This window comes from Bos grunniens, chromosome 15 (genome assembly GCF_055505025.1).
Source record: "Bos grunniens cultivar Pamir isolate PY7600 chromosome 15, Bosgru_T2T1.0, whole genome shotgun sequence".
Classification (NCBI taxonomy): Eukaryota; Metazoa; Chordata; class Mammalia; order Artiodactyla; family Bovidae; genus Bos; species Bos grunniens.
This window is the reverse complement of record NC_141179.1, coordinates 46397040-46412174: the sequence shown is the minus strand read 5'-3', so window position 1 is coordinate 46412174 and position 15135 is coordinate 46397040. Positions and strand designations below refer to the sequence as shown.

General features: G+C 37.0%; 1 protein-coding gene across 1 annotated transcript; it reads left to right on the top strand.

The window, feature by feature from the left end:
• The first annotated feature begins 531 nt into the window (after positions 1-531).
• Positions 532-2339, top strand: LOC147357845 (olfactory receptor 10A5). Its single transcript, XM_086340357.1, has one exon. It carries the CDS (start codon positions 803-805, stop codon positions 1754-1756), a length of 954 nt encoding a protein of 317 aa, XP_086196483.1. The 5' UTR covers positions 532-802; the 3' UTR covers positions 1757-2339.
• The last annotated feature ends 12796 nt before the right edge of the window (positions 2340-15135 follow it).

Sequence of the window (15135 nt, the reverse complement as noted above, 5' to 3'; positions counted from 1 at the left end):
CCTCTCAAATACCCTTAATGTTTGCAGTCCTTAAATGCGTGCTGCTGCTGCTGCTAAGCCGCTTCAGTCGTGTCTGACTCTGAGCGACCCCATAGACAGCAGCCACCCGGCTCCCCGTCCCTGGGATTCTCCAGGCAAGAACACTGGAGAGGGTTGCCATTTCCTTCTCCAATGCAGGAAAGTGAAAAGTGAAAGTGAAGTCATTCAGTCATGTCCGACTCAGCGACCCCATGGACTGCAGCCTACCAGGCTCCTCCATTCATGGTATTTTCTAGGCAAGAGTACTAGAGTGGGGTGCCATTGTCTTCTCCACCTTAAATGCGTACATAAAGGTAAATCCTACTTTGGCAGTAGATGGAGAATATAAACACCATGAATCTTTACAGAAGGGGGGATATATAATAGGTACAAATGGAAAATTTCTACTGTTTTTCGATCTGACTCCACTCCATTGCTTCAGGACCCATCTCACTTAACCCCACTACAAAGGGATTAAATGTGCAGCAGAAAATGAATGTGTATAGATTTGATCCAAGTTGTTTTAGTAAATATGGTAACAAAGTAGAAAATGGATCATAAAGAATAAGAGTGGGGAAGGATGAGACATTGCCCATTTCAGAACTCAGACTCCATTCTTTCTTCCTTGTGTTGATTCTTAGATAGCACAAGGCACTTGCTGTTACAACTGAGATCCTGATTGTGCTTCTTTCCTGACACTAAGAAAGAGTCTGAAAACAAATCCAGAATCTGACTCTTCCAATCAAGAGTCTCTCTCCATGACCACACCTCCATTCATTTATCAATGGCTGAAGGAAACTGGACAAGAGTAAGTGAGTTTATCCTCATCAGTTTCTCTTCCTTACCTACTGAAATACAATCACTGCTCTTCCTGACATTTCTATTCATCTACCTGGTCACTCTGCTGGGAAACAGCCTCATCATTCTGGTTACCTTGGCTGACCCCATGCTGCACAGCCCCATGTACTTCTTCCTCAGGAACTTGTCCTTCTTAGAGATTGGCTTCAACCTAGTCATTGTGCCCAAGATGCTGGGGACCCTGATTGCCCAGGACACAACCATCTCCTTTCTTGGCTGTGCCACTCAGATGTATTTCTTCTTCTTCTTTGGGGTTTCTGAATGCTTCCTCCTGGCCACCATGGCCTATGACCGCTATGTAGCCATCTGCAGTCCCTTGCACTACCCAGTCATCATGAACCCAAGGACATGTGCCAAACTGGCAGCTGTCTCCTGGTTTCCAGGCATTCCCATGGCTACTGTGCAGACCACGTGGCTCTTCAGCTTTCCATTCTGTGGCATCAACAAGGTGAACCACTTCTTCTGTGACAGCCCACCTGTGCTGAGTCTGGTCTGTGCAGACACAGCACTGTTTGAGATCTATGCCATCATTGGAACCATTCTGGTTGTCATGATACCCTGCTTGCTGATCCTGTGTTCCTACACTCGCATCACTGCTGCCATCCTGAAGATTCCATCGGCTAAGGGGAAGCATAAAGCCTTCTCTACCTGCTCATCCCACCTACTTGTTGTCTCCCTCTTCTATGTATCTTCAAGCCTCACCTACTTCCGACCAAAGTCCAATAATTCTCCTGAGAGCAAGAAAGTGCTATCACTGTCCTACACTGTTATAACTCCCATGTTGAACCCCATCATCTACAGCTTAAGGAATAATGAGGTGAAGAATGCCCTTGGTCGGACCTTCCACAAGGCTATGGGTGTCAGAAACTGCTTTCTGTAGACATTTTGAGGTGGAACTATAGTTGTTGTTTTTTTTTTAATTTTATTTTATTTAACTTTACAATATTGCATTGGTTTTGCCATATATCAAAATGAATCTGCCACAGGTATACATGTGTTCCCCATCCTAATCCCTCCTCTCTCCTCCCTCACCATTAGAAAGATGGAACTAAAGTTTATTAAGTGAGGAACAATCAATTCCATGTTTGGGATTCCTCTCTACCTCTGTTTTCATCTTTTTGGAGACAAAAGCCAGCTGGTGAAATGGTTGCTGAAAAGACCAGTGTGGGGAAGGAGCACAGAGGTATATTCCACCTATCAGTATTATGTGCCATTTTCCTCTGTTTGCCCAATATGGACTTAACCTTCCTTATCTTACTGGTACAAATGCTATTTTGAAACTTCTACAACCAATGTATTCTAAGTATTTGCTTTGCTAATGTGCACCAATGTGGCATACACTGGGGACAGTGTGAAATTTCTTCTGATGCGAACTTGGGGACCAAGAGTCTTCTTGATACTTTACTTTGTGTTCTGCAAGACTGACTCCATCAGGAGAAATAAAGGCATAAATCCCCCATGCATTATTTGTCCCGTTTATTCATTTCATTTCACATACGTGAGGCAGTTTTGGCTTTAAATTTGTTTGTATTTAGCATGGTAGAGAAAAGTGGATCACTAATCCCCACAACTATCCTTTCATAACTCCAATATCCTTAATCACCTCCTTTCAAAATATTTTTCTGAGATAGAATTGTCAGAGCTTCGAATTTTCACTCTTGTTCTATATTGAGGTTTTTAAGCTTTGTCGAAGTAATTCCAAATTTTCACAAACTTAATTTCAGGCATGGTGCTACTTTCAAGCTTGCAATGGATCCTAGCTGTTCCTCTATGTCTTGTTAACAACTCTGTTATGCTTTGCTTCCTTTAGTGCCTTTCGGTTTTCAACCTTTGTGTATGTTGCTGTGAAAGTACAAAAGACCATAAAACACAATTACTGCGTTCAGAAGTTTATCATTTCATCAACATTGGAAATTATGAAAGAAAAACTATGAACTCCTGAAATAATGAAATATTATACAATATAAAGGAGCCTTGCCTGTGTTCATACTCCACTCTGCCATTTATTTTTTGGGTGAATAGGGGAAAGTCAATAACTCTTCACACCTTTTTCATCTGTAAAATTATGCAAATAATAATCATATCTATCCTATAGGTTTCTTAAGACTTGCTATTAATAATGTATTTATGACAGCCCAAGCATATTGCAGATTCATATATGGGTTTTGATTCTTGGCAATTACTTCATCTGAATACCTTTATGAACTTCTAATAATCTCTGACAATTATAGACATACTGAATGCACATTTTTATAATTATTTTTATCACTTAATGTCATAACCAAGGTTAACAGATTAGGCACCCAACAAGTTATTAGGGTAGATAAAGCAGTTTTCTTATCTAAAAACAGGTAATCGTGGTTAATTTCCACATAGAGTTGGTATAAGGATTAAACTGGGTAAGGAATATAAAGCTCCTGATACCAATCATAAACATTTATTTTCATGCTGTGACAATTATTTGTAAGAATAATACTTGAAGGCTATAAAACATGTCACCATGTATAAGTTCCATTACTTTATATGATTTATATTCTCCATAATTCATTGTTTCTTGTATTCCAGTATAAGCAGTCATGTAGTGAGCATTTTAAAGTTTTAAGGTTTTTTTTTAAAGTCTTCTTCAGCTACCATATTGAGATAAAATTCCAACAGTATAATAGTGGGTCAAAGTCCCTGAAATTTTGTTTGTTTATTTTTCCTGTAATTATTGATCTATTCCTGTGATTCAAGCATTATGTTCATTAGTATTTCCAGTGATAAATAGGCATAAGTTTTAATGGCAAAGAGGACAATTCATCAAGTAACCATAATCAGCCTAAATGTGTAATCACCTGATAAGTGCTTCAAAATATGGAGGAAAAAATGGTAAAGGTGAAATGAAAAATAGATAAATCCATATACAGTGGGAGATTTCTATATTCATTTCTCATTAATGAGTAGGACAAGTAGAAAGAAAATCAGTAAGAACATAAAACAATTGAGCAACACTAAAATAAACTAGTCTAAAATGATATTAAAAGACACCATACTATACATCTCATACCAAATTAGTGTCTGCTGCTGCTGCTGCTGCTGCTGCTGCGTCGCTTCAGTCGTGTCCGACTCTGTGCGACCCCATAGACAGCAGCCCACCAGGCTCCCCCGTCCCTGGGGTTCTCCAGGCAAGAACACTGGAGTGGGTTGCCATTTCCTTCTCCAATGCATGAAAGTGAAAAGTGAAAGTGGAGTCACTCAGTCGTGACTGACTCTTCACGACCACATGGACTGCAGCCTACCAGGCTCCTCTGTCCATGGGATTTTCCAGGCAAGAGTACTGGAGTGGGTTGCCATTACCTTCTCCAAGTTAGTGTCTACGTATCATTTAAGAGTAAACTCCAGTGTTTTCTATCAATCTCTCTTAGATTCCTTCAAACAAATCCAAATTCACTCTCCTTTGAACACATGTGGCATCTAGCATGTGTTAAGCTCGGTTAGCACTAAGTTAATAAGTTAGTACTGTTAAGCATTAAAGATATCACAATTGTATTTTTCATATGCATAGAGGACACAGTAAGGACAGTTCATCATTCATGCTTGTATTACTGAGGCCTAGTCCAATGCCTGGAATACAATAGGTACTTGGTTAATAAATCAATGATTAAATGTATAAATCCTAAATTGATTCCCTAGCTCTGATCTCTCACTGAAATGTGAATTCCAGGTTTCCAGCTAAATCCAAGACATTTCTGCTTGGGTGTTAAAGCATATATCTAGCACCATCCTCCCAGAGAATTTCCAAATCTTAAAAAATGTTTTCTTTTTAATTATCCCTCTTTTTGACCTCATCATTTGCTGACATTTTCTTTCATTTAATCAGTGGATATTCACAGACTGAATCTTGGTGTAACAGTAAACCAGGTGCTGCCCTCTCAGAGCTCCTGGTTGTGAGACAGACAAACTCACAAACAGCTACAGAAATAAAAAGTGCCATGCAGAGTGCAGTACCATGTTGTAATTCTGCACTTCAATAAAGGCTATCACAGAAGCATTCAACCAGTCTCCTAATCCTGCTCATTCTTCCTTAGCAAAAGTCTTCTTGCTCTAACATTGACTCGATTCACATTTTCATTGCCAATGCCATTGTACACTATTATATGACATTAGCCGGGCCCTCGTTTCTAAATTATTATCATGAGTCTCCTCAGTGTTCTCATTGCTTCTGAGCACTTCCCATTCCTGCTTTACGCTCACTAATAAGTACTGAATTTACAAGGATGAGCAAAACAGAGTCCTTGCCTCAGGGACATTACAGTCCAGTGGAGAGGAAAGACTGCACAAATAATTATAATTACAAATTGATATCATTGTTATCAAGGAAAAGGTATATTACTCTGGAGAAAGAATAAAAGCAGAAAGTCATAATTTATAAGCATGATTCAGAGAAGACTTCACTGAGGAAGTAATATTTAGAGTGATATAAGAAAATCATGCAGGAGTTAACCAAGTAAAAATAAAAAGGAAAAATACTCAAAGCAAAAGAATTAGTATAAAGATTCTAAATCAATGATTGCAGAAATAGTATTGTGGAATCATAACGATGTTGGCTCATCATATAGTCCAGAGAAGACAATGGCAACCCACTCCAGTACTCTTGCCTGGCAAATCCCATGGACGGAGGAGCCTGGTAGGCTGCAGTCCATGGGGTCGCTAGGAGTCGGACACGACTGAGCAACTTCACTTTCACTTTTCACTTTCATGCATGCATTGGAGAAGGAAATGGCAACCCACTCCAGTGTTCTTGCCTAGAGAATCCCAGGGACCTCGGAGCCTGGTGGGCTGCCGTCTTTGGGGTCGCACACAGTCGGTCATGACTGAAGCGACTTAGCGGCAGCAGCAGCAGCATATAGTCAACTGAAATGCTTCTTCCTCACCCTAATGGAAACTTTCAAGTCTCAGATCAGGTAGTATCTTGATGAAACTTGCCTAACATGACATTCACCTAGGTTTATCAAGTTTTCTGTACTTAGACTTATTTACTCTTCACAACAGGTATTGGAACATTGAGTGATTTTAATATCTTTCTCTAGATCATCAGACTAGCAATTAATAGTGGAAGGATGAGATAAAACTAGAGTATTATTTCAAGTATTTTTATTAAAATTTTAATAAATGTACATGATAAAATTAAGTACAAAATAATATATAATCAAAAGATTTCCTTCTCAGGGTTCACCTCTGTGCTTTCCCACTTTTCTGCACCAAGGAAACAATTATAATTAATTCCTTGTGTATCTTTCTAGCAATTTACTATTTACATATTTTATATGTATATATGTGTAATGTTAGTTCTATGAAATATATGTAATTATATTTTATAATTTTTGTAATGTTTATATCATGTCCTTTATTTGAAATGGCTTTATTTCAAATAAAATTTTATCTTGGAGTTTATTCCACATTAACATAATATATTCACAGAAAAATAGTATTACAATGGGAAAACTATAACTTTTAATCCATCACCTATTGATGGAGTTAAAAGTATGTACATTATTTAATTGTTAATAATTATACTATAATAAGAAATAATTTAATCTTTCCTGTGACCTAAAACTATGATTCTTAAAGCCTGAATCACCAGCTCTATCCTGTACTGCTCTCTAGACTTTTCAAAACCAGTAGCCTCAATTAACTTGATCAACCTTTGGACAAGGGCTTATATAGTCTGCTTATATGACTTCCTTAACAATGACTAGCCTACTATTAGCAAAACGACAAGAAGATTCTATGATAGAGAAGTCCTTTCTTTCAGCAGTTTTCTATTTCTTCCATCCTGAATTTGTGTATAGCAACTACTTAATCTTCAGTGCTTAATTGTTTATTTGTTCAATGCCTGAATTTCTTGTTCATTTCTCTTTCTAAGGGTCTAGAACAATGCCTGGCATGTAGTAATTAGTCAATATTTGTTGATGAACAAGTACTGGCTATTGGGAAGGTTGGAAGGTTATTATAACATGATATTCATGATATAGTAATACATATGTTATAATAAGACTTCCCAGGTGGCTCAGTAGTAAAGAATCCACCTAGAATGCAGGAGACCCAGGTTTGATCCCTGGGTTGGGCAGATTTATGGAGGAGCAAATGTAAACCCACTCCAGTATTCTTGCCTGGAAAATCCCATGGACAGAGGAACCTGGTAGACTACAGTCCATGGAGTGCAGAGTCAGATATGACTTAGTGATTACCACACACACACACACACGCAATGCTGTAATAGAAAACATTAAAATCCTTTTTAATATATCCCATCCTGTCATATCAACCCTGTAAAATAAGCATGTTATCTTTGTCTCAGCAATATGGAAATGAAAACTCAGAGAGTTTAATAACATTGCTAGGCATCACAAACCAGAGATTTCTAGTGCTGGGATTACATTTAGGTCACTTAGAATCCAAAAAGTTTATGCTTTTCTCTATACAATATCACACTCCTGGAGAATGGTTTTCCTTTCTTGAACTTCATCCTATTGGCCTCTGACATTCCTTAGGGTCCCAAAGGACAGTGAAATCAAGAAAGGTCAGGTACTCTTGAGGAAGGGCAGGAAGAGGAGCTAAGCTGATACCAGAAACACCTGGGGGGAAATGCAGGTGCCAGCCCTTCATCTGGCTCTGAGGACAAAAGAGGCACATCTGGGAACAGATCTCCTAAGTCAGGACTGGGAACAGGGCCAACCCATCTAGTCTGCTCACTCACATCTGACACAGAGAAGGCTGCAGTGATCTGGCTTCAGGTCTAGTCGCTAATGGCTCATCCAGGAAAGGGAGTAGGACCTCCCTGGTACTTTTTCTGGTTCTTCTGACAGCAGAGCCAGAGTTCATCAAACTCTCAGGAGCCTGCACGAAGCATAGGTATCAGGTGGAGCTGAACAAGGCAGATCTCCCTACTGGGCACAGGTAAGGATCTCATCAAGGGCCAAATCAACCCAGGCCCATCTCAAGGTTCAGCTGCTCAACTAGACAAGGTTTGGTGGAATGCCAGGATTCTATTCCTGTGTCCACAGCGGAAAAATCATATCTGTGTTTTGCCTCCCTGAGCCTTGATTTCCCATTTTTGGTCAGAAAGTAAGATCTGAGACCACAAGAAGATTCAGATTACCCAAGTTTTTGTCCAACTGTGACTTCAAATCTTTCTGGTTCAGAAAAATTTCAGTCTCTGAAGCTTTGACAGGACATACACTTCCTCCAACTCTGGACTTTCCTGTAATTAACTCAAGGAAGACTTGCCTCAGTGGAACATTCATGAGGCAGAGCGCACTATTCTTTAGCACAATTCTGTGACTGCAGAAAGTCCAGAAAAGTGAGTTCCTCCTCCCGGGACAGTCAGTCAGTGATTAACAGAAGGCCTAGAGACTGTCATACAGAGTGAAGTAAGCAAGAAAGAGAAAAGCAAATATTGTATATTAACGCATATATGTGGAATCTAGAATATGGTATAGATGAACTTATCTGCAAAGCAAAAATAGAGACACAGATGTAAAGAATAAACATATGGATACCAAGGGGGAAGGAGTGGGATGGATTGGGAGATTGGGATTAGCATGTATACACTACTATTTATAAAACACATAGCTAATAAGAACTAACTGTATAGCACAGGGAACTCAATGCTCTGAGGTGACCTAAATGGGAAGGAAATGCAAGGAAGAGGGGATGTATGTGACTGATTCACTTTGTTAGTTAGTTTCACAGAAACTAACACAACATTGTAAAGCAACTATACGCCAATAAAAAATAAAATAAGGAAAAAAAGAATGTTCCTATGGAAATTGTGGACGGTCTGGCAAGGAGTCTGTGCATTGACCATGGACCAGAAGGTTCTGCAATGTCTTCCATCAAGACAGTCTGCCATCTCTCCTGCCCAGCAGTTTCCAGAAATTCTTTGGAAAGCCAATAGCCCATTTCATCTCTACTCCCTCCTCCTTCCCGGTCCTTCTCCACCAGAACCACTCACCATGTTTTGTCATGAAATGAAACTTTTAGTGAAAGTTGCTTTCAGTAGAAGAATGTGAGTGGACATGAAATCTAATGAAAACTCAAGGAATGATGAACTTTCTGAAATTCTTGTAGTTATTTATCATAAATAGCTCAATCTGGATTTGCATGTGTCTTGTTCCAAATAGTAAACAGTTCCTTGTCTGAAAGAGTTTGCAAATTAAAGTAGGAAATTCCGATTCAATAGATAATTAACATAGAAAATTAAAGATAATTATTTTTAAAGCCAGGAATAACCCCATCTGGAAGCAGCACAGGGAAAACATACCTGAGTTTTAAAAAAGAGAAGGAAGAGGTCAGCAGGATAAAGGCGGCAGGTGCACCAACAAGTGAAGTTGTGTGAAAAGATACAGAGCAGGACTGGCAAACTTCCAGCTAGCCTCCTGTTCCATATGGCCCATGGGCTAAAAATGGCTTTTAAATTTTTTAAATGATTAAAAAAATCAAAAGAAGAATAATAGTTCATGGCATCTGAAAATTATATGAAATTCAAATTTTGATAAATAAAATCAGTATTCGGACATGCTCATTTGTTTAGGTTTTGTGTATATTTGTGTACCTGCCGTTTGTATGGGCTTCCCAGGTGGGGCTAGTGGTAGAGACCTGGATTTGATCCCTGGGTGGGGAAGGTCCTCTGGAGAAGGGCGTGGCAACCCACTCCAGTATTCTTGCCTGGTGAATCCCATGGACAGAGGAGCCTAGCAGGCTACAGGCCCTAGGGTCGCAAAGAGTCAGACACAGCTGAGTGACTAAGCACAGCACATTATAATATAGATTCAGTATTTTGTATGTGTGCATTAGTTTAGATGTTGTATAGTTGCAACAGAGATCGTATGGTCCATATAGCCTAAAATATTTTATGTCTGTCCTTTTATGGAAAAAAAAACATCACCAACCTCTGTACAGAATCATGAAGGGAAGTAATTCATCCAATAAGTGCAGAAAAGCTGATAATGAAAGACAAAAGGTGAGACCTAAAATGTATTCTGTGTTCAAAACGTAGGCCTTGTTCAAAACTTGTGTTGCTTTTACTATTTTTTTTCATTATGATTCTAATTGCAGGACCTGAGTTTTCCTGCTGTGCAAACAATTTACCAAACTCCTTAACTAGGAAAGTACTTAACCTCTCCAAACTTCAGTTCATCCATTAGCAACATAGGGAGGATAATAATAGCATCAAAATCAGACAGTTGTTGTGGAGCAGACTATTAAAAAAGTAAAAATACTAGCATAATTCTATTATATATTCAGCAAATAGTAACAACATACAGTCATCATTTTTACCATTATTGCTTTGTTGCTGTTATATAACAAAACGTAGCTCATTGTTGAGTGCTTGAATAATCAGAAAATAAAATTAGGAAGTAACTCATTCCTTTCCCCACCACTTAAAGGTGATTTTTGCTAAAACTGGCATATTCTTTCAGTTGTTTTCCTATTTTTTCTTATTTACAAAGTTGGAATTTACATGTACACATTTATTCTTGTTTTTTAATTTTAATATTATGTCATGGATGTTATTCAATAGCATTTCTTCAAAAAAGGCTTAGATGATCACATGATATTTTCTGAAGTCTTAGGTCATAATTGACCTAGGAAGTTATTCATTAGTGATTGTTTCCAGTTCTGACACTAGAGAGATACAACACTGAATATGTTTATACGTGAAGTCGTTGTATGAGGCTCTGATTATTGGTTTAAGTTAGAAACACTGAGTTCTTGAGACAAAGTGTATGACCACTTTAAGAGATTTCATTTAAATTATCTAAATTACTCTTCAGAAAAATTATACTATTTTTTTACACCAAAATCAAAGATTTTTTCTACTATACCACCTCCCTTATTAGCACTGAGCATTATGATTATTTTCACTTTTCCAAGTTTGATGAGCAAAATTGAATTCTAGTGGTATTTATTGATTTATCTAATTTGTATTTATTTTTAGTACTGGGAAAACAGAGTAATTTTACATGTTCATTTCTTATTGATATTTTTGGTGAATTGAATCTTCATTCCCTGTGTTGTTTTTTTTTTTTTTTTTTTTTAACGGCCCCTGCAGCTCGCGGCCCGCGCCGCCCGCCTGCCGCGCCTGCCGACCGAGCGCCGACGGCCCGGCCCGCGCAGCGCGGCCCAGCCCACCCCGCACCACCCGCCCGTCCGCCAGCCCCATTCCCTGTGTTTTTGAGGGAGAGAGATCATTTTCAATTGAAGTATAGTTGATTTAAAAGGTTTTATTAGTTTCAGATGTAGAGCATAGTGATTTATTTAGTACTTTTATAGATTATATTCCATTCAAAGTCATTACAAGCTAATGGCTATAACTCTCAGTACTATATATCTTTGCTTCTTATCTATTTTATACATAGTAACTTTTTTATTTTAAAAAAAAGTTTATCATTTATTTTAATTGGAGGCGAATTACTTTACAATATCATGGTGGTTTTTGCCACACATCGACATGAATCAGCCATGGGTGTACATTGGTCCCACCATCCTGACCCTCCCCCCACCACCTCCCTCCCTAACCATCTCTTCGAGTTGTCCCAGAGCACCAGCTTTGAGTGCCCTGCTTCATGCATGGAAACTGCACTGGTCATTCTGTTTTATATATGGTAATATACATGTTTCAATGCCATTCTCCCACATCATCCCACCCTTGCCTTCTCCCACATAGTCCAGAAGTCTGTTCTTTACATCTGTGTCTCTTTTCCTGTCTTCCATATAGGGTCATCCTTAAAGTCTTTCTAAATTCCGTATATATAATCTATATTTTTATAGATTATATTCCATTCAAAATCATTACAAGCTAATGACTGTAATTCTTAGACTATGTAATACATCCTTGTTTCTTACCCATTTTATACATAGTAATTTTGTGTCTCTTAGTCTCATACACTTAGTTTGCCTCTCCCTATTCCCCCTCTCCTTTAGTAACCACTAGTTTGTTTTCTATTTCTGTGAGGTTGTTTCTTTTTTGTTATATTCATTAGTTTGTTTTATTTTTTTAGATTCCTTATATAGTGATATCATACAATATTTGTCCTTGTCTGACGTATCACTAATCATTATGTTTTCTAGGTCCATGCACATGGTTTCAAATAGCTGAATTTCATTCTTCTTATGGCTGAGCAATATAGTCTATTACATATATGTGTGTGTGTGTGTGTGTATGTGCACAAATACTTTTGAATCAATGTTTTTATATTCTTAGGATATATACTCAGCAGTGGGATTGCTGGGTCATACGGTAGTTCTCTTTTTAGTTTTTGAGTAACCTCATCCTCTTTTCCATGGTGGCTGCACGAATTTACATTCCCACCAACAGGGTACAAGAGTTCCCTTTTCTCCACATTCTTGCCAGCAAATTATTGTTATTTGTAGACTCTTTGATGATAGCTATTCTGACAGGAGTGAGGTGATATCACACTATGGTTTTGATTTGCATTTATCTGATTATTAGCCCTAGAATACTGGAGTGAGTAGCCTATCCCTTCTCCAGCAGATCTGCCCAACCCAGGAATTGAACCAGGGTCTCCTGCATTGCAGGCAGATTCTTTACCAACTGAACTATCAGGGAATCCCCCCAATTATTAGCCATATTGAACATCTTTTCATATGCTCATTAGCCATCTGTACATTTTTGGGAAAAAGTATCTATTCAGGCCTTCTGCTCAGTTTTTGATTGGGTTGTTTGGTTTTTTGATATTGAGTTGTACAAGCTGTTTATGTATTTTGGATGTTAACCCCTTGTTGGTCCTAATAACATTTGCAGGTATTTTCTTCCATTCTATGTGTTGTCTTTTTTGTTTTGTTGGTGGTTTTTTTTTGTTTTACAAGGGATTTAATGTTTATTAGGTCCCATTTATTTTTGCTTTTATTGATAACAGTTTTCATTAATGCTCTTGTGACCCCTCCACAGACCAATAGACAGTTTTTATTATTTGTTAAATAACAATAATTTGTTGAATAATAATAATTTGTTTAATCTGTTACTACAGATAAAATTTCAAATTTATCATTGTATTTTAAAATGTTAAGTGTTGTTTTGGGTAGCATGAATATTTCATTATAATATTTGTGTTTATTCAAATACAAAGATTACAACATCAAGATAAATAATATAGATACATGAAACAAAAAGAAAAAAGTTAACAGTTATAACCACTGCATTAATATTTTAACATTTAAATGAGTGCAATTGAGTTTTTCTATTTATGGATATCGACTTCCCTGATGGCGCTAAAGAACCTGCCTGCAATCCAGGAGACACAGATGTGGGTTCAATTCCTGGTTGGAAAGATCCCCTGGAGAAGGAATTGATAATCCACTCCAGTATTCTTGCCTTGAAAAACACATGGACAGAGGAGCCTAGCAGGTTATAGTCCAAAGGGTTGCAAAGAGTCAGACACAACTGAGCACATATACACAGAGCACACTTTTATAGATGTAATTTATATTTTAAAATAAGTATCTTCACACTAAACATATTATTTTGTAACTACTCCATTCACTTATATGCTTTCATGTTATTAAATATTATTTTATAACATAATTCTAAATTTCAGCTTAGAAATTCATATCAGGGATATAACAATTTATTTAACCAACTTGCTGTTTTTGTTCTTTTGGTTCATTTGTTTGCAACTACACTATCATAAATAAGGTTGAGTAAAACATTCAGGTAAACACAATTTTCACCCAAACTTAGTCTAAAATTGCAGATAAGATATTGTTAGTTCAAAGTTTCTTTAATTTATATTGAGAGATTTATTTGTCATTTCTTACCTATCATTTCCCTTAACTTTTAACATAACTGAGTACTGCAATTGTTTAGTCTTATTTTTAATTTGTACTTAGTTTTTAGTAACTTTGAACATCTTCCCATGTTTTATAGCCATTTTGATTTCAAATGTATGATTATATTCTTTGCATGATTTTTTTCTTTTCCCAATGTCTTTGTTTTTAAGAAATTTTTTTGTTGTGGCAAGAACACTTAACATGAGAACTTTTTAAAACATTTTAGTTATACAATACAATTTGTTAATTATAGGCACATTAGATTTCTAAAAGTAATTCATCTGACAAAACTGAAACTTTATACCCTTTAAATAGAAACTCCCCTTCTTTTCTTCCTTCAGTTCCCTGGATGTCAATATTTTACTCTTACAGTTTCAGGCCTTACATTTAAATTTTAATCCATTTAGATTTAGCTTTTTGATTTGTGTAAGATAGTTTTGTGTTTTTGTGTGTAGCGGAAAAGGTCTTTTTGTTGTGGCTTTTGTGATTTTACTTTTTCATTTTTATTTGTTTTCTATCTGAATGGTTAAAGAAAAATTTCCCTATCCTCAAATTTAACAGAAAAATAGCACAAAGATAAGGACATACTGGTATGAATATATTTCCGTTTATTTTGTTGTATACTGAGAATACTTTCAGTTCAAGTGTTAGCTTAGCTATTTTGATATTTTCCCTAGTCATTTACTCTTGATTAAACTTCATAATTTCCTACAGCACCCTAGATGTTTTGCCTGTCTTTTAGCAAACTTCATATTCACCCCTGTTGCCTGTTGCCTAGAAAACCCTTCATAGACTGCAGTAGGTACTCCTATTTCTCATACATCCCACCCAAGGTACCATGTATTTCCTGTATCATGCCCTTCATTGTGATTTAATAATTGATTATTTGAATATCTCCTTCATTAGATTCTAAAGTTAAAAGAGGCAATCAATCATCATATCACCAGTGCCTCAAAAGAAGTAGAATATACATTGAATTTTTTCATATCATTTAAGGCTCTATCTCTTATTCATATAAACCAGGTTGTTTACTTAAAACAGTTTTTCTTTGCACATTGACTCTAATGTTCCTCATAATTTTTGCAGAATTTTTGTGAGAATCTTTCTTTTTCTTTTTTTGATTTGTCCAGTCTAGAAAGAGAAGTAGTTGGAACTCTTGGACACACTCACTATCTGCTTAGGTATACTAAAATACTCCTCTCAGATTTTAATTTTGAAAGCCAGTGGATATTCTGGGTCCTGACAATCAATTGTCAATTATGACTTTTCTAGACTGAGGAGAAATATCCTAAAGGGGTCACTCATAATCTGATTAGACAAGAAAGAATAAGCATTATATGACATCAGGTACTCTACTGTTTGTACATTGAAAAGGGGGAAAACTTGCATTAAAACTGCTACATCCTTTCTTTACATCTCCTTGCC